This window comes from Setaria italica, chromosome IX (genome assembly GCF_000263155.2).
Source record: "Setaria italica strain Yugu1 chromosome IX, Setaria_italica_v2.0, whole genome shotgun sequence".
Lineage (NCBI taxonomy): Eukaryota > Viridiplantae > Streptophyta > Magnoliopsida > Poales > Poaceae > Setaria > Setaria italica.
This window is the reverse complement of record NC_028458.1, coordinates 50,318,636-50,343,637: the sequence shown is the minus strand read 5'-3', so window position 1 is coordinate 50,343,637 and position 25,002 is coordinate 50,318,636. Positions and strand designations below refer to the sequence as shown.

Sequence of the window (25,002 nt, the reverse complement as noted above, 5' to 3'; positions counted from 1 at the left end):
TGGTTTTGTATTGAGACCGGAGGGGTCGTTAAGCAATTGGTTGATGTATATGCTTGGACTGAAGTGGTAATTACTGGTTTTGTATCGAGACTGGAGGGATCTTTAACGACGTTCTTGGGTACAACATGATATGATAAGATGACAGTCATGTTCAACGTACATCGAATTAATGCTAGGATGCAGCTTCTCACACAGAATGCGTGATCCTGAAAGGTATCGATAAGAGGCGTTTGGGACTGTGTTGGTCTGTTGTCCATGGCACGAGAAACCAGGAGCTATGGAGAGGCAATTCTAGGTTACCTACCGGGCGGTCATCTTCCTAGCGTCGACAAGTGGTGGAGAGAGGGTATGAGTTACAACAGTGGTTAAGTGTTCTTAATAAACTAATGAGCAGTCAGTCTAAGCGATATGAAGGAACCGGGTGGACCATGGAACTGCCAGTAGGTGGACAAAAAAAATAAATTTATTTCTTGTGTCACTGTTCTTACTATGAAAATTTAAAAAAACATAGAATCACAAATTGTACATGATTTTTTCATTTTATTCGCAGAAAATGATGTCGAATGAAAAATAAAAAAAGGTGAAAAATTATCACCGATGCCTTTTTCGTCGATGTTTCAGGAAGATTACTTTTGTCAAAAAAAATTCAAACAAACATCAAAGGACAAAGGCCATGTTTAGTTTCCACCAAAATCCTAACTTTGACACTATGCAAAAAAAAGATTCCCCATCACATCAAACTTGCGATACATGCATGGAGTACTAAATGTAGATGAAATCAAAAACTAACTGCACAGTTTTGTTGTACTTTGCGAGACGAATCTTTTGAACCTAATTAGTCAATTTTTGGACAATAATTTACAAATACAAACGAAATGCTACAGTTATGCATTTATGACAAACTCCCAACTTTGGCACTCCCAAATTAGGAAGTAAACAAGGCCAAAATCATCTTCCATTTAAAATTTACAAGCACTTGAAAATCACAGAAACAATCTCTTGTACAAGTACAGGACATTAGAACGCATGAACATGAAAATTGGTTGTGTAATTTTCGTATCGTACAAAAATTGAAAGGGAAATTTCACATCATACAAAAGTCAAGAGGAAATTTCAGATCTCATGTAGACCGAATAACATCGACAAAGTGTAATAATAGGAGAGAGATAAGAGCAACTCCGGAAGACGTATCCTACCTCATTTAGGAAGAAAAAAAAAATCCAACGGCTCATCCAAAACTTCCTCAAACTATTGGTGACGCCGAAACAGAGCCCATCACCGCGCCTATTTGCACGACGTCCTTACTTCCCCAATTACCCCCTTCCCGCGCGTGAGAGAGGCTTCCCGCGAGATTCCGATCTTTTTCCACCGCTACCCTCTCCCTCTAGTTCCCCTACCTCTCCCGCTAGGGTCGCAGCCCCTCGGCTCCACCACCTCCCAAGCTTCCGCCTTCTCCGAACTCCGGTTTCCCGACCCACCACAGATCCAGCATAGCCCGAGGATGGAGGCCGTCACGGCGAGGCGGCGCAGCGTGGCGGCGCGGCGAGCCAACGTGGGCGGGATGCAGGCGCGGTGGCGTGGTGTTGGCGGGGATGCAGGGGGCTGGCGTGGCAGGGCTCCAGGCAGTCAGGCATGGCGCGTGGTGGGAGGAGGCCGGAGCGCGGTGGATGGCGCTGGCAAGTGGAGCTCGGTTGGTCTAACAATGGAGGGGAGGGAGTGTGGAGGAGGAGGAAAAGGGGTTGGTCTAGCTTGGGCGCGGAGCGGAGCAAGGCGAGGCGCGGTGCTGCAGGTGATGCGAATGCTGGTTGGCGCGCGCAAGGCGAGGCCGTACGCCGATGGCGACGTGGCACGTGTGCTCTAGCGCCGATCGGCCACAACCAACGGTTCAAGTCGTGCATCCAAATTTCGGTTCTTGTTCGGCTGGAGGAAGAAGAAGAAAGAATGAGATGGGGAGAGAGCAGGGAGGCGCCGAACTGGGCCCAATTACGATAATGTGGTCTGTTTTGAAATATTGAGGGCTAGTTATTAGCGATCTGCTATGAGTTGATATATTTTTTGGGGAAAATATTTTTGAAATAGCTCCCAATACTTAGTTTTGAGGAAGAACTTTCGGAAAAATGCAGTTGCCAAAAGCAAATGGCACTGGCTCCTTTAATTACTCCTACCAAATCACCTCTCCTTTAGTAAGGGGGTGTTTGGATACCCCTTGGTAAACTTTAGCAGCTAAAGTTTAGCAACTTTTAGCTGCTAAACTGCCAAACACCCTTGGTAAAATTTGCTAAAGTTGAGTTGCTAAAGTTTAGCACTTTAGCAAGTTTTTGGTTGCTAAAACTTGCTAAAAGGTGGGCTGGACAACATATGCCCCTTATTTATTGCTTGTCTCCCCCTCCTGTGCACCTTTTCTCTCCCCCATCCCAATCCGCACCCGCACCAGACGCAGCCCCCTCCCCAGCCACCTCCGCACGCATCCGCCGCTGTCGGCTCCTCCAGGCCATCCCCGCCACCGGTATAAGGGGAAGGCAGGAGCAAAGCGGTCGAGGGAGGCAGGGGCTGGCGCGTCGGCCGCGCGGAGGCAGAGGGCGCCAGCGCGGGCAGATGCGGGCGGCGACAGTCGGCAGGCGAGGACGCAAGGGAGAGGGCCTGTCGCGGTGCTGGGCACGCGCTGCTACTGCCGCAGGACCCGCCGGTGGTGGTGCTCAGCTTGGCCGCCGGCCCACATGCGGCCCCCCGCCCGGCCATGGTGGAGGCCTAGCGCGGGTCCACCGGTGCGCATGTTGGCGGGGGAGGCTGGCTGGCCGTGGATGCCACTGAAACGCATCCGCTGCCACCGGCTCCTCCAGGCCATCCCCGTCACCGGCTCCTACCCAATTCGCCGAACCCCCCTTCGCCATCCGCTTTCCCCGCCGCCGTTCTTCCCGAATCCATCCCCATCGCCGGTGGCACGGTGGTTCGAGCTTCGCCACTGTATCCATCTCCGTTACCGCCGGATCCACCACCCCCGCCGCCGCAACCCCCGGACAAGCGCGTCACGGTCTGGCGCATCGGCGCACCAGGCGAGCTCAAAGCAAGCGGCGGCGAGGGCCACGAGCGGCGGGTCGGCGAGGACCAGGAGCGCGAGTGGAGGAGGACGGCGGGGGCGCTCAGCGTTGGGATATAGCGGCGGTCACCGGGGACCGGCGGTCGGCGCGCTACTGCTAGCTAGGGGCGCCGCAAGTAGCTTTGGCGGCGGCGGTAGCTCGGCGAGTGAGTCGTCTAGCGGGAGAAGGGAGGAGGGAGGAGAGAGAGGAGGGAGGAGGGAGAGGAAACGAAGGGTACCATTAATAAGGGTAGATGGGTATTTTTATAGCTCATGCTATTTAGCAAGGGTATTCAAACAGGTTTTACTAAAATTTAGCAACTAAAGTTTAGCAAACTTTAACCGCTAAACTTTAGCAAGGCATCCAAACAGTAGCCGTTGATTACGGATCCGGCATCTGAAATGCCCTCCCGGATAGACAACCGGAAGGGATTTTCGAGGAGCTATCTGGTGTTAGAAAAAGTAGGTACTATTCACATGCATATAGACAGTGAGTTCTTTTGTTTAGATTCGTCGTGCAGTACTCCTAATTCTTTTTATTCTGAAGAAAAAGACATGTAGGCCCACTATCACTTCCGTCCCTCTGTTAGCTACTCGCCCCGCAGGCCCGAACTACCCGGTTGATTAGGTAGCTGCACAGAGGCCTGCTAAAAAAACGGCTTCATACCACGCGTAACGGCGACTCATTTTACGCAAAATAGGTGAAGCTAAAGTTAAAAAAAATCCTATCTTACTTTGTCCAATTTGATTTTAATTGTAGTCCTGTCAAACTAGGATTTTTCTTGACCTGACATGTTGCCAGCCCAAAGGAGATGAACTTTCATGCTCTAAAAAGGTACCTTGTGTCATACTAATTCTGCACTTTCTGGAAACGGAGAAGGGTCAACCAAAAGCAGAAAAGTATGTTGCATGTCTCCACTCGCGATAAGCGATGTCGCAAAAGAAGGATGATTTCAGGTCTATTTTTTATAGCAAATTATAGTTTATTTTAATTTTTTATTTTTTATATATTATTATGCATCTAGATATATACTATATCTAAGCGTATAATAAAAACTATGCACATAAAAAGATCAAAATAACCTACAGTTTGAAACGACGGGAGTAAAACTAGTATAGTTCATATGGTTATGATTCTTATAATAGTTGCTCTAGACTCGACATGAATGCTTGTATTGTTTTAATTTACTTTAAAAATATGCAGTACAAGCATACTAGCTGCGCTCAGTGATCTTAGCACGTGCAAGCCTTAGGTGAGACTATTCCACCAATCTTGCTAGTGCGCTAGGACCCATCCACCATGAATCTATGAGCGTAACTTTGATGCGTGTGCATGCATTGTAAAAAAGAAAAGTCTATTTGCTTTGAATTTTAAAAAGACCCATGTACATCACTATCATTTAGATGCTCTCGTAATGTTACAACAAAATAAGCAGAGAAATGGCGAAGTGTCCTGATTTCTGACTTTGGCGTCACACGATTGTTATTATTATCTATGCTCCATTATTAAAAAAATAAGCATAGATAACAATGGAGTAATTTTTACTACTTGATACTCCATTATTATCCATGCTTGTTTTTTAAAAGGCATTATCTATACTTCTTTCCTTGAAAGAAAAGCCAACATTCTTCGGCCGTGGGGAGACCTGCCAAGAGCCCCGTACTCCCAGATCAGAGTCTGAAGGCGCCCGGTTTGAAACTAATCGGCTCCAGAATCCAGAATCGAATCTGTCCAAGCCGATCCGAAACGAGGAAGCGCAACGGAAGCCGCAGGAGAGACGACAGGGGACTAGGAGAGGGGAGAGGAGGGAGATCCAAATCTCCACCCCGCAGCCACGCTCACGCGCATCGTCCTCCCTTCCCCGATCCCCTCCCACCAACTCGCCTCGCGCGTGCGTGCGTCTCCTCCTCCTGCCTGCGCTGCGCGGCTAGTAGAAATATAGGCGCGCGTGCCGCCTCGGCCTCCCGCTCCTCCGGCTAATCCCACCCGGCCGTTCACATTATCCGCGCGCGCGCGGGCGTCTCGGGCGGCCCGTCGCCGTGCGGTGCGGTCTCCTTCGGTGGCGGTGCGCGGCGCGTGACGCGGGGAGGTGTGTGCCCGCGGCCCGCGGGGTGGAGGTCGTCCTCGGCCGGCGGCGGCGATGGTGGCGATCCGCGGCGCGGAGGCGGTGTCCGTCGCGCTCCTCTTCTCCTTCGCCTTCATCTGCGCCCGCTTCCTGCTCGACCGCCTCGTCTACAAGGTACGGTGACAATCCCCCCCACCGTTCCGCCACCGCCAGATTCGCCACGGGTTCCGCGAGATCTCTCGCGTACCAGGTTGCCCCCCGCGCCCCCAATGCTCCCCCGTCGCGAGTCGCGACGCGGGCGCGGGGCGTGGTGTGCGCCGCTGCTCGTTGCATCTTCGTAACCGATCAGCTGATCCCGCTAATCCGGCGGGGGGATCATCCACGCGTGCGTGGCGTGATGCTCCTGCCTGCCTCCAAACTGAAAACCTTTCGTAATTGCGTTACTGGTTGCTGTCACTCTGTTGGGGATCAGCGGTGCTGGCTCACACGAGCTTGCGCTTTTGTTTCTCACGCCCTGGGTGTGGTTTAAGCAGAGGATCAATTATTTTGTGCTTATGCAAAGCTTGTTTGCAATAAACCCTTGCACTTAACAAATCTACATCTATAAGTGTGGCTTGCCAATTGCTTTATCTTTTCCTGAACTGCTGCATGTCTGTTATACTTTCATTGCCACTTTTGTCTAGAAGGTTTGAGCCAAATAGAGCTGCCAATAAGTTTTTTTTTCCTATAAGGAAACTGATAGTTATGTAACTGGGCCCCTGTGTAACCTCTTAATTATCTTGGTGTTTGTTCAATTTTTTCCCAAAAGTTTAGTCTGAGTATTACCTTTTCACATGCCAGATAGCTGTCAGTTTAACTTATCCATCTTACATTTGGCTTATGTAAATATTTGTTTTCAGCCATTGGCAGTTTATCTTTTCAATACCAAAGCTTCTAAGTTGATGAATGATGAGGCCAGGCAAGCAAAGATTGTCAAGTTCTCAGAGTCCATTTGGAAACTTACATACTATGCTTCTGTTCAAGCATGGGTCCTCATGATAATGAAGCAGGAACCATGGTCCTTGGATAGGATGCAATACTTTGATGGCTGGCCGAATCAACCCGTTGCGTGAGTGCATACTCTTCCTCGATATATTACAGAAATCTACTGGTCTTGCCAGAATATTTTCCTATATTTCTGGTATCTAGGTTTCTTTGTAGAGTTATTGCATTTCTAAGTGCTTGGTTCTGCAGAATGAATAATAGTTTATTTCTAAACCAGTACCTGTGGAAATCATATTAAAGTTCTAGTCATTTATTAAGGTAACATGATAAAGTTGAATGTTCCAATTAAAAATCATTATTCTTATGCAACCATGTTTATTTAGGATTTGCACCCTGCACTTTGTCAACCGTCTGGGTGTTCTTACTCTGTTCTATTTTGATAGTTGCACTTGAAAGTAAGAACAAAAGCATACTTATCTAACTCTTTTCGAACACCATCATTATTTTCCTTTTTCTGCCGGTAATTCAATAGGAGTGAAATCTAGATGATTTTTCATATAATTTTGTTGGTTATAGTGTGTTAGATCTTTTTATATAGTTCCCTAATTGTGGTTAAAACACATGGCCTTATGTTATGCTATATGATGAACTTTGTTTTGATTTAATTTTCTTCTTGAAAGCAACTTTGTTTTGATTTAGCCAAAAGTAACATCGGAGCATGCATACAATACAAACAAACTCTGCTGTCTAACAACCATGTAAACATGCCACTACTGCCTTTTTCTTCACAGTGGTTGGTTTTACAGCTTTCACATCTTGATAGCTGAATCCTGCTTAATTCACTGCTACCAGCTGTAACTATAAATCATAAATGCACTCTCATCAAGTTTACTTCTGTTTGCCTTTATTTGTCTACAAATGGAAGGGGCTTTTTTCTAAAAATGGGTTATACAAACTTTAATCTGCACCATTCAATGACAAGAAGCAAAACTCCCTGTATTTATTCCCCTGCTGATTGCGTGGATCAGATTGGGAGTTACCGTACTTCTATTCTAACTTCCACAAGTGAAACACCTCCAAGCATATTATTTTGTGACAACTTAACATGTTCTCTGGAGTGAAGTGGTAGGTTTTGCTTCCTCTAATGTATATTCTGCTTTCTCTCAGGAGAACCTTGATGCTTTTCTACATGTGCCAGTGTGGATTTTATATCTACAGCATTGGTGCTCTTGTTGCTTGGGAAACCCGCAGAAAAGATTTTGCTGTTATGATGTCTCATCATGTAATAACATCTATTCTAATTGGAGTTTCATTCCTGACCGGGTAAGTCTTTTTTTCATCGCTTAATGATGTATTTTCACTTCACAACAACTTCATTCTCTTATATTCTGGTGTTAGATATTTATTTAGGGATTAACTGGTCATAATGTGAATTTTATGAGGCAACAGTGTGATTGATTAGTCTAAAACTTCCACTTCCACAAGAATTCAAGGATGCACTGGACTTAGATAAGGGAATGTCTTGTACAGATCTTTTGAGTAATCGATTTTTCTAGATAGAGTGATAAAAGAGCAGTAGTTTGGTTCCTTGGAATGTATTGATAAAAAGTTGGATCTAAAATTATACATAAATAGGAAAGTGAAACTCTCAATGAAAATGAGATATAAAGTTAGGTACTAGCATCTGTTGATCTAGATATTTCAGTTCCGGCCCTCAATTTGGCCTCTGTCCTTGAAGCATAATTATGTCAGCTACTGTACATTTATTCTTATGAAAATCTATGTCTTTGCTACGGACATGGTATTACTAGTTTTCCTTCCACCTCATTTTCTTTTGACTCTCTGCTTTCACTAGATGTAGGGTATTGCCATTTTAACACAGTTAGTTATGGTCTCTTGCAGATTTTTCCGAATCGGGACCATCATTCTCGCTCTGCATGATGCAAGTGATGTGTTTCTTGAGACTGCCAAATTATGCAAGTACACAGAAAAAGAGCTGGGCGCTAGCTTGTTTTTCGGTCTCTTTGCTATCTCCTGGCTCCTGTTGCGTCTGATTTACTTTCCATTTTGGATAATCAAAAGCTCTAGGTTTGTATGCTACTTATCTTCATGATACTTTTTGCTTCTGTTGTCTTGTAGTTTTAGACTAACAGCTGTTGTCCTTGCAATGCCAGCTACCATTCCATCGCATTCTTTATGAAGCTGGATGAATTCCCAACAGCTCTTTACTACATTTTCAACACGATGCTTCTCACATTGCTTGTGTTCCATGTGTACTGGGGGAAACTCATATGCATGATGATAATGAGACAATTGAATAATAAAGGACAGGTTACAGATGATGTTCGATCTGGTAAAGGAATTTTTCTTTGGAATTACTCAAGTGGTTGGTTTGCATTCAGCCATGAGTCATGGATATTATTTTTGGCATATATTTCTTGAAAGAAGAGAGCCTTGCATTTACCTAGTAAAAGAAATAGACGATGCCCTTATGTGTGTTAATGACAAGCCCTTCTATTTCAGATTGCCTTCTAGCAAATGGTTTGGCACATATTTTAGGAGGCCTCCTGTCATAATAGCATAGATATGTGAACTTTCATTGAAATAGAGACTCTTGTGGTAGAAGCATTTGATCAGTTCTAATCATTAACTTAATTTGTTTTGTTACAATGCAGATTCCGAGGACGACGAGTAATAGGGAGATTCATTCTTTTGACATCTGCAACGTGTCATTTGTTCCTGATACTTTTCTATGCCTGCTTCCAGAATAGTTTATTTTGGTCTTGGCGAGTTTGGGCATGGATAAGAAAGCTTGATCTCTGTATATTGCCTTGTGATATCAAACGTGGCTAGACCGAGAATGGAGCAGGTCCTATACATGACGGGTATAGCTAGCAGCTTACTTGAAGGATCCTTCAAAAAAATTTTGGTTCACTTTTTCGATATGGGAAAAGACATGAGAGGGAGTTTCCGTAGCTTTTTCCCGAAGCATACTGACCCCTCTGTACCATGTTCAGTATACTTCACCTGTGAGTAGATTTAGTTCTAATTCATGGTAATAAATTGATTCTTTTGATCGCGAGTAAATCTCACTTGTATCTTAAATGATCTCATGTGATGTGCATTGAGCATGCAGCTATATAAAGGTTTTGAATAGTGTAGTCTGAACGTTTGTGCTGGTCGTGATTGTGTCATGCTTTCTTTATGCTTCGCAGTTCCCATCTAAGAATATGCATTATCCCTCTTCCATGCTATAACGAGGAAATATGGTTTAGATCCATCTGGTTATTGATTATTCCAACCTATACTTGTAGTTGAATACAAAATAAAAAATGTTGATGGAATATAACTTTTCCACGTTTAATGTTCACTCTGAACTGTTCAAATTCAATGGAGCAATATTCATATAGTGGATATCTTCAAGCTAACTGTGATTTCTTGTGGAGCAACTGTGCAACGAGGGCAGGTGGCTGGAATGTTTTGCAGATGTCTGAATCTGATCTGCATGACTGTATACTGTATAGGCATCTGCAATACTTTCTCCGCATGATCTTCTGATGTTTCGCAAACTCACATCTTACTCCAGTTTTCTTTGAAAAATTCGGAGAACTTACCCTTTTTTTTTGTAAACTAGAACTTGCATATTAGCAACGATCATACTAGTGTCAACACTCAACAATCATATTACGTTTGGATTGTCTCGTGGGTTGGGCAGGATGTCCGTGACCAGGATAGTGTCGCGGCGCACGCTCCTGAAGCCTGCGGAAAAGACTGCCGTGCCCGTCGGAGACACAGTGGAGTGTCTTGAGATTTTTGAAAGGGTATATGTCGTCTGGAATAGCGAGCTGCCGCAGACGCACAATTGCACAAAGGAGGGTCGCAGGCGACCCAGATGGCGCATCCGTCCAGCCCTTTCTCTGACCTGGCTCAATTCATCATACCAACCACAGGGCACGTGCTCAGGTAGAGGAGGCCGAATCAGGCAACCACCATATGCTCACATTGAACTCGCCAGTGCCTCATAAACAGTAACACCACGAATGGCTAATAGAACGAAAATGAGGTGCCACTAAGTTAAAGTGCTCTACAAAATAGAGTATGAGATGAAAGGAGAAAAAACTGAAAGTGAAACCCAAAATTGTTCTGGCTCAAACAATAATATGCAAAGGGTCAGTAAGGTTGTATTTGACTGTGACAACTGACAACAGTGTGTATGGAATTCACATTTACTCATTCCCGTACACTTGAACAAAACAACAGCTAACACATTAGGGTTATTAGTAACCGGGACACATTTAGAGAACTCCGAATAACAGCGCCTTAGTTTACAAGAGGGCGGGAGAACTAGCTAGACATCTTTGCACCTAGGAAAATACACAAGTACATGCTTGAGCACTTGGGATCAAAGTTTGAATGATCAAGCATCAGTTTCCAACTTCTTAGAATGCAAATTGAAGCACATGCACTTATCGATGAGGGCCTCAGATTCGTTACCGTATTCTTTGAACCTGTACTCCTCCAACTTGAATGCTGATGGAACCTTCCCTTCGCTGTAGCACCGGTTACACAGGCTGAACGAGTGTTTTGTTTCCTTGAATCGTGATCCAATGATAGGGTACCGGCAGATGGAGCATGTGTGGTGGCCGTGACGTATGTGATCACTCTCTTCAAGCTTCACCAAAGTGCTGAGGATCCCAAATCCCCAATCTGGGTCATTGAACATCTCTAGGAACTCTGTGTATGATACCATGGTAGGGTCAGACTCCCCGTGCATTTCGAGCATGTCACTAGCCCCATGGGTGGGTATATAAACAGCACGAAGAAGCTTAATGTAAGTAAGCGCATCGCTCCTCCTAATCTGGCCATTGCTGCCTTCGCTAGCAGGGCGCCAAAGAAGTGCATCAAAGACGACACGCTTGCGCCTTTCCACAGGGCCAGAACAGATTGGAGCAATGATGGCGAAAAACATTCCAAGATCAACCCGACCAGAGCCAGGGGCATCAAGGACTGAGAGAATTCTTTCATTGATTGCCTTGATAGCACCCTGAAAGGTATCTGGCTTGAGAAAAGAGAGGAGCCTGCGGAGAATAACCTCAAGAGCTGCTTTCCGTATTGACTTCTCAGGGATGCCGGTGCCTGAGTAAGAAACAGGGACATCGGTCTCATTCATCTCTTTTCTAAGAAGCTCCACATCACAATGGCCTAGCTTTGCCATCCTTTCGAAGGCCCTTATATCTAAGGCATTGGCTAAGTCCTGCCGCAAGGTAGTCTTCCTGCCAACCCTCTTGAACTTGGATGCCTCCACAACAACATAAGCCTGCTCCCCTTGCCCATCATCCTTTCCTTTGGACAGCTTTGGCTTCTTCTTTTGCAGTGTCTTCAGATGAGAGATGGCATCATACACTTCCACCCTTTGCGTCATCTTAAATGCCTCCTTGAGTGCCTTCTTAGCCTCCTCAGACTCCCCTTGCCCAAGCAAAGCCACTGCCTTATTTAGCTGTGCCCTCCAATGGTTTGGCCGGATGCTCAGCACACGAGTATACATCTCCGCAGCCCTTACAAAACGACCTGCATCCATGTTCAATCCACCAAGATTGTATAGGGCATCAACATGCCCAGGTTTGAGATCGATTGCCTTCTGGAACTCCTGAATAGCACGGTCATCATCCCCAACCGCATGCAGGGCTGACCCAAGGTCACAGTGTGCATCAGCATAGTCTGGCTTCAAGAAGATGGCCTCCTCCAGCGCCTTCTCTGCTGCGCGGTACTCCCCAACGCCAAAAAGCGCACTCCCCAGGAGCTTGAGCGCCCGGGCATGAGATGGACACAGTATAGCTGCCTCTCTGTAGTGCTCACAGGCACCGAGTACCATCCCCTCGGCTTCCATGGCAATGCCAAGATTGACATGGATCTGTGGGAGGATGTCCGCGGACTGGGAGCCGCCTGCCTCCGCGGCCTCAAGGGCAAGGAGGTACTCCTCCTTGGCCTCTGCGTGGCGGCCGAGGGCGTACAGGCAGTTCCCCGCGCGGAAGTGGGGACGGACGTCAGTGGGCTGCAGCTCGCAGGCGCGGCGGAAGCTGGCTAGGGCGTCCCGGAAGAGGCGGTGCTCAGAAAGCGCCCGGCCGATGACCATGTGGTTGTCGAAGGCCTCCTCGCGCGAGCGCGAGGCGTCGGCGCGCGTTCGTAGCACGGCGAGTTCCTTGACGAAGGTGAGGTAGTCGCGGCTCGTCTCGTCCCACGGCGCGGCGCTGGATGCCGAATCAACCGCGCCAGAGATCTCTCTGGACCACCCGGCCTCGGAGAAAGAGTCGAAGTTGCTGTTGCCGGCGCCGCCGCCGACGCTCCCGTCGATGGAGCCCTTCCGCTGCTGCTTCGAGCGGAGGCGCTTGACGAGTATCTCCAGGTCGTCGAGGAGCCCCCACGAGGAATCGAAGGCGATGCCGTGGTTGGGCGAGGTCGCCCACGCCGGCGCGGCGGCGGCGGCGGCGCGGGAGCTGACCGACGGCGGGGCACCGCCGCCAGCGCCGAGCGGCTTGACGTGGTCGTCGAGCAGCGACGCGGCTACGGCCGCCCCCGAGGGCGGGGAGGAGGGGGTCGCGGCGTCCCCCGGGGCGATCTCCGGGGAGGAGGCGTCCGAGTCGACGGCGGGCAGGGAGAGCGCGAGGAAGTCGCGGTCGACGTCGCCCGCGCCGTCGTCGTAGGTGCGGAGCAGCCCCGGGAGCGAGAGTCCCCTGCCGTCGGGGAGGATGAACTCGGCGTAAGTGCGGAACACCTCGTCGAGGATGGCGGAGATCTGGTCGTCGCTGAACTTGACCCGCGGGTTGACGGCGACGACGAGCGCGGCCATCTCGTCCCGGTCGAGCCCGCCGTCCCCGTTGGCGTCGAAGCGCTCGAAGATCCTCCTGACCTTCTCCGCCCGCGACCCCCGGCCGGCCGACGCCGCCGCCGACGCGGACAGCGCCATTACGGCCCGCTGCTGCGCCGCGCACGGGGGGAAACCAGCCGGATTGCGGCGGGATTCGGGCACGCGGGGGCGGGCGCGGCCACGGCACGGGTGGGGGATTTGATGCGGGCGGGGAGTTCAGGAATGCCTGGTGGGCCCGGCCAGGACGGAGGGGAGGGAAGAGGGGAGGGCGGAGCGGAGGGGGCGGCGGGGGGGCCGTGTGCTGGCTGGCTATGGCCTATGGCTAGCTGCTAAACGAGAGGAGACGATGGCTATGATGACGCTGGATGGGGGCACGAGGGGAGGCTGTGCTGGCTGGCGTGGTGGGGGATCCAATTCGGCCGGGGGTGGCCAAGGCTGGCTCGCGGTCGCAACGTTCGTTAGCTCACATGGATAGGGCACTCCGCCCCCGTTGCTGCTTGCTCCGCCCGTCCGCCACCACGGGTGGGTTCGTGCTGGAGCCACGCGAGATAACGCTGGATCGCGGCGGGGCAGGCAGCGGCGGGGGCGTCTCGGTCTCGCGTGTCGCTGTGGTGCTGCGGACGGGACGGGTGGAGTCATGGAGAAGTGGTGGTGGTACAGCTACGGCGACAGCGGCAGGCGGATCCTGTTGCGCGAGGCGGCCGGGCACGCACGGCTAGCCCAAAGCTGGCGTGGCGTGGTCCGGCCCCCCGGCAGCTTTCTTTGCTGGGACCGTCGATTTGGATTTCGGAGGCGTCAAAGACACAACTGGACAAGGTGGAGGGAGTACAACTGTCCAAGGCAGCAGCATCGCCGTCTACCACTAATTTTGCGGGATACCATCTGTGGGGAGGATTTGTTGATTTGATTGTGGTCTTCGGAGGCCGCGTGTAGGGTCAGGATCTAAACAAAGAATATTTGTAGGGCGTATCTGGACGATCGATTTCTCTGGTGCTAGCAACTGTACTCTGCATTGTTTGTTCATTCTCCTGAATACAGCCTTGCTATTGCCCTAAGCCCCTAACCTATGAGAGAGATGGCCGGGCCAGCAGGCAACAAGCCAACAAGAGAATGCCACCGGGTAATTGATTTGCTGGGCTTGAACGACAAGGCTATTGGTGCCTTTCTGCTAACCACCAGGTCATAATTGCTCGTAATCCGCCAGAAGATAGGTTATCAAGTGGCATAGCCAATGCGTGTACGGCAACCAAATTCTGAGATATACAATAGTTACGCGCATCGCCAGTTTATATGATTGCTTCAAACAGTGGCTTGCACTTTCATGCTCATTCAAGAACTCGCACCTGAACTTTTCTTTTTTAGAAAAAAAAAGAGGCTGATCTGATCTGCATTCGAATTGCTAATTCAACCGAAGCTGCTGTGCAATTCATGTAGTGCTTTGACTCGTCCAATCCTTATGATTGAAGACATCTTAACTGAAATTACAACTTCTAAGTGATAATCAATACTTTTGACTTTTGAGTTGTATTTAGCGAATAACAAAATGAAGGTCTGCTGCAATTTGAAAAGGTGTGGCGATGGAAATGCAACGCCGGCAACAACCAGTCACAAAAGATGACAAAATAAACTCTACCGAGAAGTTTATTACAAATCAAGCATGAACTTCTGATAGAAATTTGCAGCGGCAAATCTACCATAAACGGCAGTCTTTTCGATCCAGTGACAAATCATAGTGATACACAGGTTCTAGAGTTTGGAATAGATTGACATATTAACACAGTATCTCGCAAGATACCTCATAAGATACTCATGCGGTACATAAATTCTACTCTACATGTATATCTCCATGCCAAGTATCTTCGAGGACTGGCACAAGGGGCAGAAGCTCAGCTTGCTTTCGCACTCCTTGCAAAGGCAAAGATGCCGACAAGGCAGCAACAGCATGCATGCCTCACTTGATTTACAGACCCTGCAGGCCGTCAAATCCTTCGGTTGCCTGTTCTCCTTCGGCATCAGTTGCAAATTGACGGCACCACCGTTGCAACAGGATGCCGTGTCATCTACCTCGCTATCGCCACAGCCTTCCTTGAAATCCTTGCTCTGATGGGCACATACCTGTTCCAGGTTGTACTTGAGTGCATTGATCATGCTCTCATTGTACTTGGCCCTTTGCTGCCAAGCACCAACTTCCACTGCCAACTGCTTAATCTGGTCCTCAAGTTCAGAGTTCCTTTTGTTAATGGTCTCCACTTCCGCCTCTTTATCCCGTATTTTTCGTAGTATCTTGTCCTCAACAGAGGCCAGTGCCTCAAATTGCTTTGCCTGAACTTTCTCCAATATAGATTGCCTCAGCCGTTCACTCTGCAAATTAATGAAAGATAGAATTAGAACACCAAAAATAAGTGCCAAACAATGAATGTCAAGCTTATTTTTTAACGATAATAATTACAACCCAGTAAGATTTGACATGAGATTGAGATATCTGCATTTGGAGTCAACCCAGATAAACTGATACAGAATCCTATTTAGCAAAAACTTCAGTGCTACGATCCGACCTAAGCAATCTTACTGGAGAACAGACAGCAGTGCTAGGGCTGAATATATTGACAAATAAAGCAGTGCATAACTGATTCATCAAGGCTCAAAAATCTTGCATTACTTCATAAAAGCAAGATAGTTCAGGCACCCAGCACTTCAGCATTTGGTAGTAAAATTCGGACTTCTGACAAAAGAATTAACCAAATACTCCCTCCTTCCTTTTATATATGACGTTGTGTAGTTCAAACTTGAACTAATCAACGTCATACATAAAAGGAAGGAGGGAGTATTGTATCAATAAAGGTAGCACTAAATAATGAAACTGCGATTTCAAAACTGCAAATTAGGATGAAACATGGTCAGTGATGTATATCGGCATCTGCAATACTTGCTCCTCTCACAGTCTATCTTCTTTCTTTTGATGTTTTGCAAATTTCCATCTTACTCTAATTTCTTTGAGGGGCTTAGAGAACCCTCATACTAGCAACAGCATTCCCATGCAGACAAGTATTGATTCAGTCAGTGTTTATGACTGGTTGCCTACTGGCCTAAAAAACAGACTGGTTGCCTACTGTCCTGAAAAACTCTATTGTCATTTCTCCAGATAGAAAGTTTGACACCTCCACTGAAGCACATGCAACCAACTAACCAAGCTTCTCACTTTTCCTGGTTACATAGAATATTGCCCATACCCAATTGTTCTTCCTCCCCTCCACTTCGATTATTGAACTCTGAACAGTGGCTTCATAAAAAAGCAACAGTATAAAAAATAAAACAATCCACCCAAAAGTAAGGCCTGCCAGCCAACGTACAAGCCTATACACACATCTCCATCCCCAGATCTGTTAAACGATTAAGAGTTCTGCCAATAATGAGAATTGATTAGGTTTTCAATCATGTTGCAAACACATTCAGACCATCTAGGCCCAATGCAATTCAACAGCGACATTACAGCCAAAGGACAGAAAAAATGATAACATAAAACTGGAAATATTTTTTAATCATCCTTTAACCATCCGTATAAGGACTAAGGAGGCTACAAAATCATCCCTAATTAACACTAGATCATCAATCACAAGCATTCACAACTAATGTCTGCAACAAAATATGAAATCCTGATGAAATGCATCAACAGTGACGATGTAGAATGGCTTGCTTTTTTTATGGGTGAGGGGGTGATGACCAAACCAACATGACCGCCACAAGCTACCATCCAAAAGTGAAACCCGTGCAACACCACTGTGCTATTTATTTATTTATTTATTTTGCCCAAGGATTTTTTTCTACCAAGCACATTCAAAGATACAACTAGTCAGGAACATCATGTTCTCCCCAGGGGCATGTACATCCCTAATCTACACCACTGAGGATGCATCAAGATTTGTACTAGCAGGAGCACGAAGCCCATTGCATTCTCAATGGTGCAATTAGGGGTGCGTGCAACTTGAGAAGCAAATAATATGCACTCAAGAAAATTATTAAAAAAGTTCGTTTGGTAGTTGCTCGGCCGGAAATAAGTGCCTTTAAGTTACAAGGAGTTCATGCAGTGGCTCCTTAGATGAAATTAATTTTCAGAAGGAAATCCAGGGATATAGTAAGGGACAGCTGGTGGAGAGTCTGAAGCTAAGTCACCAAGCTCCCAGGTTGATGAGGTGGAGGAACAGGTACGCGGAATGTGGGATGCCACCTTTTCAAAATGTGGTATGAAGGGGGGTATACCTCCTCGGAACAAAGACAAGGAATGTGGACCAAGTATTTTTGAAACTACAGCTCGGAACGTTGCTAATAAACGTATTTGTTAATATAGCACACATATGTTAATAAAAAGAAACTATGAACACTCAGTCCAACAGAACTCAAGTTAAGGTGCGTAAAAAGAATAAACTACAAATCCCAAATCCACTCACTACACCATGACCTAACCCCCTCCACAACCGACCTCTCACACACGCTGCCGCCTGCAGGCTGCTCCAATCCATCTCTCTGTAAGGACCAGTCATATCATACTCCTCTCCTTGGAGAATGACAGACAGACAGCAACGACACATCATTCCCCAAGGAGACACTCTCTTTCCCCAGCGTCCTCTTCTTGGCACAGCACCTTACATCAACGGCGGCCATTGATTGCTTGCTGCAACCATCTCCTTGCACCAGCAGCTAGCAAAGTTGGAAGCCCTCCTCAGTCTCATCTATCCACTACCCTCAGTTTTGTCCAAGAAGGAAGATCGCTTGGCCTCCTCCCCGATGCCGGCTGCCTTCCCATCATAACCACGTTCATGTCCTAGCTGCAAACGGGACAACGACCCAGGCAGCAATCCGTTGACAACCCTGGCTTCGTCCCACGTTGACCCTGACCTGTGTTTTGGAACGGAGTTCCAGGAAGGGATCGTTGTTCCACAATTCTGGTGACACTGGTCTGGAGACAAAATTGTACAATAGTCTTTCTAGTTGTGCTAGAGGTCTAAAGTTCAAATAAGCCTCCTTAAAAAAAATCAAGGGTAGGACTGCCTAGAAATTCCCTTCCCCAATCCCACAATATGTGTGACCTTTTAGCACTGGGTGCATCTTCTTTTTTTTTTTACTGTCATTCCTTGATCATAAAGAGAGAGAGTTTACTTGGTGCCCTATTTGCCACTAGAAAGTTTTTTAATTCCTTATCCACCATCCACTTTAACATTCATCCCTTATCTGCCACTTCCATCCCATTCCGGCATAATCTGTCAAACTTTGTTGCCGCTCAGGCCTCTGTAAATTGACCAAAATGTCTCTGGGAAGGGAGCTGACTTCTCAGCACCACATCACTTCGACCCCTCCCGTCCCCAAGCCGCATTGCACCCTCCTGTCCCCCATCTACCGACTCAGCGACTCCCGTCCCCAAACCCTAGATCAACAGCGAGCAAATCCGTCTAGATAGCCGCGTTGGCGTGGACGCGGAGTGGATCTGCGGCGGCAGGTCTCAACCCCGCGGCGGCTATAGGCCTAGCGGCAGCTCTCAGCCCCAGCAGATCCAGCGTGGAGAGGCGCGCTAGGTGTGGGCTGCGGGGTGCTTGGACAAGGCTGGTGATCGGCGCAGCGGCGGCGGGTCTCAGCACTAGGCTATTGCCATCAACCCCATGGAGCGCACTTGCACGGGGTGCGATGTACAGTGGCACGATCCCAGCCTTTCTAGAGCAATCAGGGTCACTACTCATTAAATGATGCGTTCATTTTCGTTTCGAGTCCAGATGGACAGTCAGGGTCCATGGATATTGTTCTCCCCATATCCAGTTTCATCTCTACTGAAATTCTATTTTTGCATTTCAGCATGCTCGATGTGTTAGTGTGTTACTGTCTTGTGCTTGAAACCCGCAAAGTCTACATCTACATACTTCATTCATAGATATATCACTATATCAGTGTTATCAAATTATAAGCCTACTCTACTGGCATCAAGTTTAGCCTGATTATGGCAGTCAGCAAAGACTAAACCTCAGCTCCAAAACATGGAAGATAGAAATAAGGGAATCAGGATGCTAAATCAGACATAAAAGAGGAAATTGCCTCAATGCTCCACCTAGAGCAAACAGGCAAAGATTAGACACTATCTGTGTGCACCATGCCACCCATTGGCAACCTAACCAAAGACTAGATATGCACACCCTTCATCTACACAAACTGGTGGACTAGACCTAAAACACAAGCTCTTCGGTAATTTCCTAAAAGGAGTTACATCTCCTGTTGAGCTGAACCATACAAAACAAAGTGTTGCAGACCTCAACGCATCAACAATCACATTTGTTAGCACAATCCAGAAAGATGAGTGGGTAACCTGAGCTTTAATAAACCGGTCCATATCAGCATCAAGCCGCTGGACCTCACGGGAGATGTCATCGTCCAGCATGGGCAGCAGGAGCAGCGGGGAATCGCCCGAGGAGTTCCCAGCCCCGCCGCCCCCGCCGCCGTGGCGCCGGTCCTCCAGAGACAACGCCAGCCCCGTCGACACTGCCGAGCCTGTCTGCAGGAAATCGATGGACGACATCTGAGAGTTCTCCCCAAGCAGCTCCTGCTCCCTCGGCTGCCTCCACCCAAGCCCCGCGGCCGCCGTCAGCCCCACCGCATCCACCACTGCCCAGAACATAGCGAAACCCCTCCAAAATCAGCGTCAATTCAAGCGGAATTCCAAGAGGCGAAAAGAGATGGTTCGTGGAGACAGCTTACGCGGTGCTTGCGCGGGCTGCTCCGGGAAGGCAGGCGGCGGGTTGAAGAAGGCCAGGGGCGCCGGGATCTGGCCATCCACCGGCACTGGCAGCGCGTTCCTGCCCAAAATTGCAGCATCCGGAAAAGAAATTGAGCGCGATTCCCACGTCGCAACAGTTCTCGAGAGAAGGGGCGCAAACGAAAATTGAGGTCGAGAACTCACCTGAAGGAAGGAAGCACCTGCTGCTGCTGATGTTGCGGCGGCGGCGGCGCCTGCTGCGGGTGCGGCTGCTGGAGATGGTGGTGAGAGAAGAACGCCATGGCGAGGTGAGGAGGAAGGACGAAGGAGACGGCCCGAGGGGAAAGGGCCGGGTCCGAGAGGGAGGGGAGAGAGAGAGAGAGAGGGGTGAGAGACGGCGAAATGGGCCTTCTGGTGGCAAGTGGCAAAACGAGAATAAGAGGTACAGAGATGGCCTTACATAAACTCTAGATATCTTGCTGACATATAGGGTCCATGTTTCTTGACCCCACGAGTCAGTAGGGAATATTTGTCTCGCTCAATCACTAAGAGTAGTACATGGTTTTGATTTACTGATTTTTGCTAATACCCCTGTACTTCATCAAAATATGCGACATGAGGATATTTCACATGAATAGCCCGTATTTTTTTAAAAATTATAAAATACAGACGCAGACATACATGTATACGCTCCTAAAAACACACACGTAACCTAGTCATATGAGCACCTTCAAGAGATTGAGCATATAAATCCATCACTATCGCCTCGAGATTAACGAAGTCACCACTCACCACTAATACCTCGCAGTCAACAAGCACGTTGGCTACCACTAAAATCAGTAATGTTTTAAATCCATGAACATTCAACATGAAATTCACACAAACTAAAAGTGCGCAGCAATATGTTCACATCTCAAGCGACCAACAATCTTTTTGAATGCGGCTTAAGCGAAGAAGAATAATGCATATGTTGCTGTAAATGATATGAATAATTAGATGACAAAGTGAAAACATCACTAAGCTTGTTTTCATCGATGTGAAATTTGGAATTATCAACTTCTAAGAGAAATAGCAAGCAGAGATGAAGTAGAGGCAATAAAAAAAATCTCACAAAATTGAGAGAAATAGCAAGTAGAGATGAAGTAGAGCACGCAATCTCACAAAAATTATAGTGGGTTGTTTATACCGATTTATCGGATAACTTTTTCTTAACTTACTTTTACTCATTATAAATATCTTCTACTGGATACGTCAAATTTTCCAATCATTTTCGTTCTAACCATGCTGGATCGTTCAGTGCTCCTCTACTCTGGCGGTCTGGCCTTCTCCATCGGCCATCCTCCGCCATAAACTATCCTTCTAAATTCTAACCCTAGAGATCAAATGGTCTCGCAGTCTAAACCCTGAACCCATCAAAATCCTTAGGCTCTAGATTCCGAAACCCTAACACTAACCACAGGCTTTCATTACCAAAAAAAAAAATCTAACCTCTGGCTAGAAGGTGAATTGAGCTCTCGCCGAAGTTGGGGAAGGAGAAAATTTTGATGCTGTCTGCTGAGCTGCTTCAAAGCGCCAAGGTAGTGTGTAACTTCTCCGAATCTATGTTTCGGAGAATATCTGGAGTCGCTATTGACAACTCAAGAAAGGCATGCTTCGAACGAACTAGTAAAGTCGTTCCATTTCATGCTATCAGAAACATAAAATTGGGCAGCCAGATTGCCATCAACTGCAACCGATGAATCCCGTAGCTGCTTCACTGTTTGCATACCGACCAATTACTACCATGCATCTTAGCCGGGTGACGAGGCAATTTATTAAGCTTGGTACTTGGTATCGTTATGCATCAGACATCATTACACGCAAGGTAAACCGCGAATGTACCATGCGAATCATGCCAGAGTCAAGCTACAGTGTACATGTTTACAACGACAGTACGACACACCGATTATACTCTGCAGAAACCTGAGACACATATCAATAGCTATGTTCAGAACATATAGGAGCACGGGTATTCATCTGTTAAACAGTCATCAGGCAGAACGGTTGTGCGCTAATTAGCCGCAGCAGGATCCACAAGCAGGGAGAGAACCTGAAATTAGCATCGATGGTTAGAAAACAGAAGTTCACAGTGGTTAAATAGGGTGAGGTAGTCCAGAAATTGAACACATACTGTGGTCATTGGATCGAATGTCAGACAGCGTGCGAGGACCACGGGAACCACCGCCGCCAAAGCCTCCACCACCGCCGCCTCCACCGCCATATGGGCCGCGCCCACCACCACCACCGGGTCCACCATCCCATTTCTTACCAGAGCCATATCCTTTCCTGTAGTTGTCTGTTTTTTCCACCTAGAAGGACCAAGCACAACTATTAGGCTCTGTTTTCTCAAATTGAAGTACATCCAACAAATGCAAAGTAAGCAGTTAATGCCCGGCTTACTATTACTTACTGAGAACATTGTGAGAAAGAAGACTCTGATGAAGTTCACAACAGCACGAAAGAAGTCAGAGATTATGCTGAGTCGCCATATAGTCCGCTTGTCTTTCACAACACCTGCAAAGAAAGGCCACATATTAGATTAGTGTACAGCTGTGTAAGATACAGAAAAGGCAATTCTCCTCTGTGTGCACGTGTTGCTGTTGCCCCTTTTGAATCCTAACAGTTGAAATGGAATCATTCCTAACAATTTCAAGAACCTTTGTTGAATTCTTCAAAAGTGAAGAAAATAACTTCCTGCTTCATCCTACAGAATTGAAATACCTCTATCAACCTTGCCAAAAGTTTTTTAGGAATGAATTGGAAACTGTACAAAATTAGACAACCATTTGAATTTGATGCAACTATCCGATGTGGTTTATCCAAACAAATGCATGTTGCTCAAAAAAATTATGAGCAGACTGCTTGTGATTTGATGCTAGCAGGACAAAATATCCTGATCCTTCGATGCTTCACCAAAATGAATCACTTTCTTCAACATGATTTCTTATTACTCCCTACTTTCTATAGCCTCGATGTCCAAAACCACAACATCGATTTTTGCAGAGAAAAATCAATACTTAAAAACAGGTTTAGAAAATGCAACCTCAAACTTTCCACTTTTCTTAAACAAGACATTATCTTACTGCTTGTTACAAATCATTTCCTTTAGATCTCAGTTGAAAAATCTAAAGAATGATGTTTCCCGCGACTAATAGCAGAGGTATTCAGATCCTTTCCATTGATATTAATGACACAGGCAAACACCACCAACGTGTCTAATATATTAGGGAGCCATGGACAATTATGAATATGGTCGAGTGATAAGATCAGTGCAAGAGAAAACCAACTATCACTACTAAGCACCAACATCCAAAAAAGGTGCCAACAAGAACCCCCACATGGACTATCCTTAATTATGCTGGTAAGTTACTAAATTCAAATCCCATACACAGCATATATTTCTATCCTTACGCCAAGGGAAACATTTCAGTTTTCTCCATTTTCTTCTGAAGGAAGAAGATTGAACCATGTATAATCACCAGGCACCAGCATGCACGCAATATTAGATATACATAAGAATCCCTTTATACGTGCATGACAAAAAAAACGTACACGTGATATCTTTTTCTGTGTTTTGTTTTCTACAAGCCTCGCTGGTACGTGCAGCAGTGGTTTGTCAGAAAACATCCTAACAGTTCTTGACCTCGAAGCACAGCTTATCAAATTTGCAAGGCACCTCAACCTATTCCTTGCCTAACTTTTTAGCAAGAAAAAAAATCTGCACTTTCATAAAAACAAACACATATAGCAATCTTGATAACACACTAGAGTGATATAATTGCATCTTTTGCATTCTAACTCCAAAACTTAAAGGAAATAGCTCGGCGTTTTCTGAGGGAAAAAAACTCAGTATTGCTAAAATCCAAAAAAAAATCTAACTTAACAATTGCGCTTGTCCTCAAAATATCAACTACTCCTATATTATCAAATTCCTACAATCCTAATAGCTACCTTTTTGTTCTGAGAAACATCAGTAACACTAGCACCAACATATGACCAGAAAGATACTAGTAGAGAGGGACTCAGTGCCTCTCCGAGAAGGGTCCTGCCTTCAAGTTCAGCTGTAAAACTGGAGAATTCTGCTCCCATTCTTGTCTACATGACGTGGTACATGAAATCAAGAATGAAGGACGACCGCACAAACAACGAGTTGTTCTATCTAGCCATTCATCATGATGCCTCAAATAAACATAAGTTGACAGCACAGAGCTATGTCATCCAGTAAATTCTAAAGCTGAGCTGAGCACCGCAATCAGTAACCCCTGGCACTGAGAGTTATTATCTACAGTTCCAACGCCAAAGGGCCTGGTTGTCGTTGAATTGGGGAATCCGAATTCCCCTTCATTCAAACATCTCCTAGCTGGAATTTCCAACAGAAATTACACTTGATTTCCAGTGATTGGGGAAGAATTGGTCATTCATAAAGAATCATATCGTCCTGCTGAGCAGGAAAACATGGGCAAACATCCATTCTATGGTCAAAGACTTCACCTATGCATCTAGTCACGAAAGGTAAGAGATGGCAGCATGCTGTATTCGCTTCTCTAGGGTCCCAATCTATAGGATTACATGCTCAACTCACACAACATCTACCGATAGAAGGTCATAAGAACAATCACGATTCAATCGATTAACAGATCCGACAGGCACGCGAACCCACCAGCACAGATCATACATGAGCAATTCCATGAACGGATCTCAAGGATTGGAGTATTCCTTCGGAAATAGGATTACCTCTCTCGACGTAAGCCATGGTCGCCCTGGATCCCCTTGCCGCCCTCTGCGATGGAAACTAGGATGGCGTGTTTTGGTTCGGCGCGGGATAATAAGAGGTGAAGGGACAAGCCAAGGGGATTCCCGAACCTTCCTCGTTGTGCGTGGAGACCGCCAGAGGGCAGAGGTGCTTACTCGTGAGGCCGATGCGGTCGGGACTCGCAGTAGACGAGCGCCGGTCAAGGTCAACCAGACTCGACGCTCCAGCCTCAACCTGTGCGGGTGCTGTGGGTTGCGGCTGCCGGCTGAGCGCCTGACTCACGTCACGTACTAGGAACCTTTGCGACAAAGAAAAACCATGAATTAGGGTGTGTTTGATAACACCGTCCTAAACTTCAGTATAATTACAAAACTAATTGTACAGATGGAGTCTAATTCGCGAGACGAATCTATTAAGCCCAATTAGTCCATGATTTGACAATGTGGTGCTACAGTAACCATTTGCTAATGATGGATTAACTAGGCT

General features: G+C 46.9%; 4 protein-coding genes across 5 annotated transcripts; 1 reads left to right on the top strand and 3 right to left on the bottom strand.

Annotated features, from left to right (window-relative positions):
• The first annotated feature begins 4,789 nt into the window (after window positions 1–4,789).
• Window positions 4,790–9,298, top strand: LOC101782546 (ASC1-like protein 3). The gene is made up of 6 exons (XM_004984641.3): window positions 4,790–5,316; window positions 6,042–6,250; window positions 7,294–7,449; window positions 8,029–8,214; window positions 8,301–8,479; window positions 8,802–9,298. Exons 1-6 carry the CDS (start codon window positions 5,218–5,220, stop codon window positions 8,819–8,821), a joined length of 849 nt encoding a protein of 282 aa, XP_004984698.1. The 5' UTR covers window positions 4,790–5,217; the 3' UTR covers window positions 8,822–9,298.
• A 954-nt stretch (window positions 9,299–10,252) lies between these two features.
• Window positions 10,253–13,501, bottom strand: LOC101783225 (uncharacterized TPR repeat-containing protein At1g05150). The gene has a single exon (XM_004984642.4). It carries the CDS (start codon window positions 13,088–13,090, stop codon window positions 10,544–10,546), a length of 2,547 nt encoding a protein of 848 aa, XP_004984699.1. The 5' UTR covers window positions 13,091–13,501; the 3' UTR covers window positions 10,253–10,543.
• A 1,105-nt stretch (window positions 13,502–14,606) lies between these two features.
• LOC101783632 (probable BOI-related E3 ubiquitin-protein ligase 2) lies at window positions 14,607–20,126 on the bottom strand. The gene is made up of 4 exons (XM_004984643.4): window positions 19,929–20,126; window positions 19,727–19,824; window positions 19,338–19,633; window positions 14,607–15,352 (listed from the first exon to the last, which is right to left on the bottom strand). Exons 1-4 carry the CDS (start codon window positions 20,024–20,026, stop codon window positions 14,822–14,824), a joined length of 1,023 nt encoding a protein of 340 aa, XP_004984700.1. The 5' UTR covers window positions 20,027–20,126; the 3' UTR covers window positions 14,607–14,821.
• Window positions 20,127–21,508: 1,382 nt separating this feature from the next.
• On the bottom strand, window positions 21,509–24,732 carry LOC101784030 (glycine-rich selenoprotein). Of its 2 annotated transcripts, XM_022829833.1 has the most exons (5): window positions 24,498–24,732; window positions 22,421–22,467; window positions 22,174–22,277; window positions 21,895–22,072; window positions 21,509–21,813 (listed from the first exon to the last, which is right to left on the bottom strand). In XM_022829833.1, the coding sequence occupies exons 2-5, from the start codon at window positions 22,464–22,466 to the stop codon at window positions 21,779–21,781; spliced, it is 363 nt and encodes a 120-aa protein (XP_022685568.1). In that variant the 5' UTR covers window position 22,467; window positions 24,498–24,732; the 3' UTR covers window positions 21,509–21,778. The 2 variants fall into 2 exon arrangements, with proteins under 2 accessions (XP_022685568.1, XP_004984701.1); XM_004984644.4 differs by lacking the exon at window positions 22,421–22,467 and having other exon boundaries at window positions 24,498–24,725.
• Between the last annotated feature and the right edge of the window lie 270 nt (window positions 24,733–25,002).